Raw genomic sequence first — 4,222 nt, forward strand, 5'->3', positions numbered from 1 at the left:
TTCTTAATGACAATCTTCCACCAATCTCTGTTTCACACTATTACCGTTGTCAACTCACATGATGTTGTATAACTTTAAAAAATGTTGGAGGTACTAATTTCTGGCAATGAGAAACTACTTAGATAATATACTTTTGCTAGTCGTGCATTACTATAGAAACCTTGGTTTTAAACTTTTTTGCTTTTTTTAATAGTATTTTATTGAGATTTCTCCGAGTACTTCTAAGGATCATGGACTAAATCTTATGGTTTCAGTTGTTGGATTTTAGACATTATTGTTGAGTAAAATACAGCAAAACAGAATTTCTGTGTACATTAATTTGAGAGAAATACTTCTATAAGATTTATAACCATTGAAGTGTAATCACATTGCCAATTCAACCATTAAAATCTCCTATGAGAATTTTTTTAAATAGGATTTCTAATATATTTATCCAGTTTATTTTGAGACATGTTTTATATAATCATTATAAAACAAAAACTAATAACCAACTATAACTAAGTGTTTGGCAGCTTTTGAAATCTTGTCCGAACACATTGTCAAGAGACAGTTTAATATTCTCAACTTTTTGTCGACAGGGTTCATCAATTCTTTTTCTGTTTTAAGATTATTAGAGATATTCATATCAGAAACTGTGTCAACATCATTAAAGTGTTTAAAAAGTCTTCAATCCTGTATTAAAATTTCTAACCGCAGCTTGTTTTCATCCTCATTTAATAAAATTGCTTCTCCAAATTTTACTAAAATTGCCTAATGTATAGGATGATGTCTCATAAAATTACAATGATGTTATTGTGTTGAAAGTTAATTAATAATATTATGTTTTTGGGACCATTTAGAATCTCATGTTTCTTGCTTGTATGTGCGGTTAATGTCACTTCATTCTTGTCTGTAAGGAATTATTTATTTGCCTTGCTTCTTTTCAATCCCTAAGTATAAAAAGCAAAAACAAGCTACTATCTCGCTCTGAACAACTTTCTTGAGCTGTTTTTTATTATTATTTTTTTCTTGAAATTGGATTTCCTATAAAGCATGATACATTTCTTTTAACCATAAATTATTTTCTTTATTTTCTATCCTCTGATCAAATTTAAACATTTATATTAGGTATTTTCTTATTGCTTATGGATTGAGGTAATTATGTCTGATAGAACACATGGAACTGATATATATTTTTATTTATTATAATAATCCTCCATTGTAAAGATTAATTTTTTTTTTCATTTAATTGAGCATTGCACTTTAGTTTTATTCTTGAAGTATTTTAGCCAAAATTATAATCTTTATATTATAAGATGGTATGTATTTCAGGAAATAATGGAGGGATTAATGGAAGGTGTCGATATGTTGAAGGAGGACATTACTAAATTCGATATTTCCAAACACATCAAACAACTTGGACCTTTGCACCGTGCTGTTGTTGATGGAGATAAGGTCAAGCTAGAAGAAATGTTACGGCACGGTGAGGATGGTGATGATGAAGATGGAACACCCTTCAACTATACTACGGCACATTGGGCTGCAATGAAAAGTGATGATGATATATTAGAATTGTTAAACGATTTTGGAACTAATATGTCTGCAGTCGATGAAACGGACATGAGACCACTGCATGTCGCTGCATTGGCTGGGAATTCAGTTGCTCTTATGTGGCTTCTGGAAAACACATATGATATAGAATCAACAGATATATATGAACAGACTCCATTGCATCTTGCAGCACTCAATGGACGTTTACAAGCAGTCAAGATATTAGTGGAACATGGAGCATCAATGGAAGCAACTGATGAATTCGGAATGACACCAATATGCATCGCAGCGGCACGAGGATTTAGCCATGTAGTGCATTTTCTTCTGCAAAAAGGGGCGAATCCAGTTGTCCAAGATATTGATGGCAAAACATTACTCCATGCTTCATCAGCAGTTGATGACGTTGCTACTATAGTTTGTTTACTGAAAAAAAGGATTGATCCCAATGCTAAAGATAATATGAATTGTACTCCTCTACATGATGCTGCTAAGAATGGCTGTTGTAAATCAATCTGTGAACTTTTGAAGAATGGTGCTGACAAAAACGTCACAGATCTTGATGGTTGCACTCCATTTTACAGAGCTAAGGAAGCTGGCCATTTAAAGACAATTGCACTTTTAGCGGATAAAGAGGAAGATGAAATGGCATTTGTTGAAGTTAATGTTGAAGTAACAGAATACAATAATTCTCAGATTGATTCAACGACAAATTATTTGGAGCCAAACATCAATAATGGACATTCCATAACACCTATGGAAAGTAGTGATAAAAAAGATAACTGTGATGATTTAGAGAGTAATTTTGTTATTGATAGGGAGATTGTTGCTATAAATAGTTATTGTAACAATGCTTGTACTTATGTGAAAGATAACGAAATTGCTAATGATGATGAGTCAGAAGATGAAGAGGGATTTAAACTTGATTTTTCTGTTTTAACTACTGATGATATCAACAAAATAATATTTTAAAATGATAAAGTACTGGATTTTAGATAATTATTCAAGAAGTAACAATTTTTGTTTTACTTAAGATTTTAATTAATAAATTGTTGTTTCAGTAATTTTTAGTGAGAATGAAGGGTAATTTTTTTTTTAGATCTTGATAATTGAAATAAATGGCTTGAATTAGCTACAGAAAAATTCAATCTTTTCAACAGCATACATTATTTCTTTTCTTTTAGTTTGTCTCCCTGACTAATTGTATCCCTTCCAAATAACATTGTGGATAACTTGTTTAACAAATTTTCTTCAAATATGAAATTCACGTTAATTGCTTGTCCATTTTATAATTATACCCAACAACTGACAGGTTTAATTGTTAGATTTTTTTTTCTATTTTATTATACTTGGTTATTGCTTATTGTATATTGTTTAAGTTTTTTTAACTAGCATATTTAATTTTTTTTTTGTAAAGTTGAAACAATTTACTTTTTTAATTGCTCATCTAGAACATAATTGTGGTATGGTTAAAAGTATTATTGTTTAACTTTGTACACCTATTGACTTGTTATTTAGATATGTGATAATAAATTTTTTCATGTTGGATTATTAAGAAAGCTAGCGAGTCCAAAATTACTATCAAATAGTATTTTAATTATTGTTCAAAATTATTTTGGATATTATTATTTTTTTTAAATTATGTTTGAATATTTTTAAAAATAAAGAAAATATTTTGAAATTTTATTTCCCTACCATATTACGCATTTTTATTGAGTTTGTCAGTCTTGATAGCTGTTTCGTCTCTTAAAACAAATTTGTATCAGTTCATGAGTCCTCTTTAGTCCTTATACCAAGATCAGGGAGTGAAGAAGATGGTGAAATTATTGTGTTCACTTAGAACATCAATCCCTGAGCGAGTGAGAATTGAAGAAACCTCTTCTGATTAAATTATTAATTTTCTCTCTGCCAATCAAATTATATAACATTAAGTGGAAAATTGAAAATTGGAAATTTAGAAAAAAAATTGGAATTCATAAGGTTTGTCACAAGTGAAAATATTAAATCTAATATTTATTCAAAATAACAGCCAATGGATTAGAAATCATGACATGAATGGAGGTAAATGATTCTATTCAAAATATAACAAGATGGTCAAGGTTGACGGTCAAAAGAGAAACAAAAATAGTTTACAACTATTTATTTTCGGACGTTTCGCCCCACTTTGCAGGGTTTCATCAGGGCTAAAAAGATACTAAAAAAAAACAAACAAACTGAGAATATTACAACAATAAGATACAATTCTATTCAATCATTTGAGTAATGCAATTTACAATGTTTTCCCTTATGACCTCCTGAACCTGAAAGTTCAAATTCAAAGTTATCAGTTGAAAACCAAAGATTACAATAATAGCTCTGCAAGATTTTGGAGTATATCTGTTGTTGTGGAGGAAAGTAATATAAAATAATGTTTATAAATCTTTCATACTAATTCAAAACCTGAAACCTTCCATATGCAAGGGTTATTAGGAATGGCTGGCGCAAGTTAGCCTGAATTTACGGGCGACCTTATTTTTGGCCACAAATCAAAGGGGGCTTGGGCTGCATCCACACTTTTTAGAACGCGTTCCTAGCTATCAGTTTGCATTCTTTTAGAACGCGTTCCTAACTATCAGTTTGCATTCTTTTAGAACGGGTTCCTAACTATCAGTGTGCATTCTTTTAGAACGGGTTCCTAACTATCAGTGTGCATTCT

The 4,222-nt window shown here is 30.4% G+C and overlaps 1 protein-coding gene across 1 annotated transcript; it reads left to right on the forward strand.

The window, feature by feature from the left end:
* The first annotated feature begins 1,317 nt into the window (after positions 1-1,317).
* LOC106678288 (ankyrin repeat, PH and SEC7 domain containing protein secG-like) lies at positions 1,318-2,499 on the forward strand. Its single transcript, XM_014416713.1, has one exon. The coding sequence runs from the start codon at positions 1,318-1,320 to the stop codon at positions 2,497-2,499; it is 1,182 nt and encodes a 393-aa protein (XP_014272199.1).
* Positions 2,500-4,222: the final 1,723 nt, after the last annotated feature.

This window comes from Halyomorpha halys, unplaced genomic scaffold (genome assembly GCF_000696795.3).
Source record: "Halyomorpha halys isolate HHAL.00 unplaced genomic scaffold, Hhal_1.1 Scaffold134.1, whole genome shotgun sequence".
Lineage (NCBI taxonomy): Eukaryota > Metazoa > Arthropoda > Insecta > Hemiptera > Pentatomidae > Halyomorpha > Halyomorpha halys.

Bases quoted from the DNA above. Each gene is read 5' to 3' on its own strand.
- LOC106678288 (XM_014416713.1), top strand. From the start codon at position 1,318: ATGGAGGGATTAATGGAAGGTGTCGATATGTTGAAGGAGGACATTACT.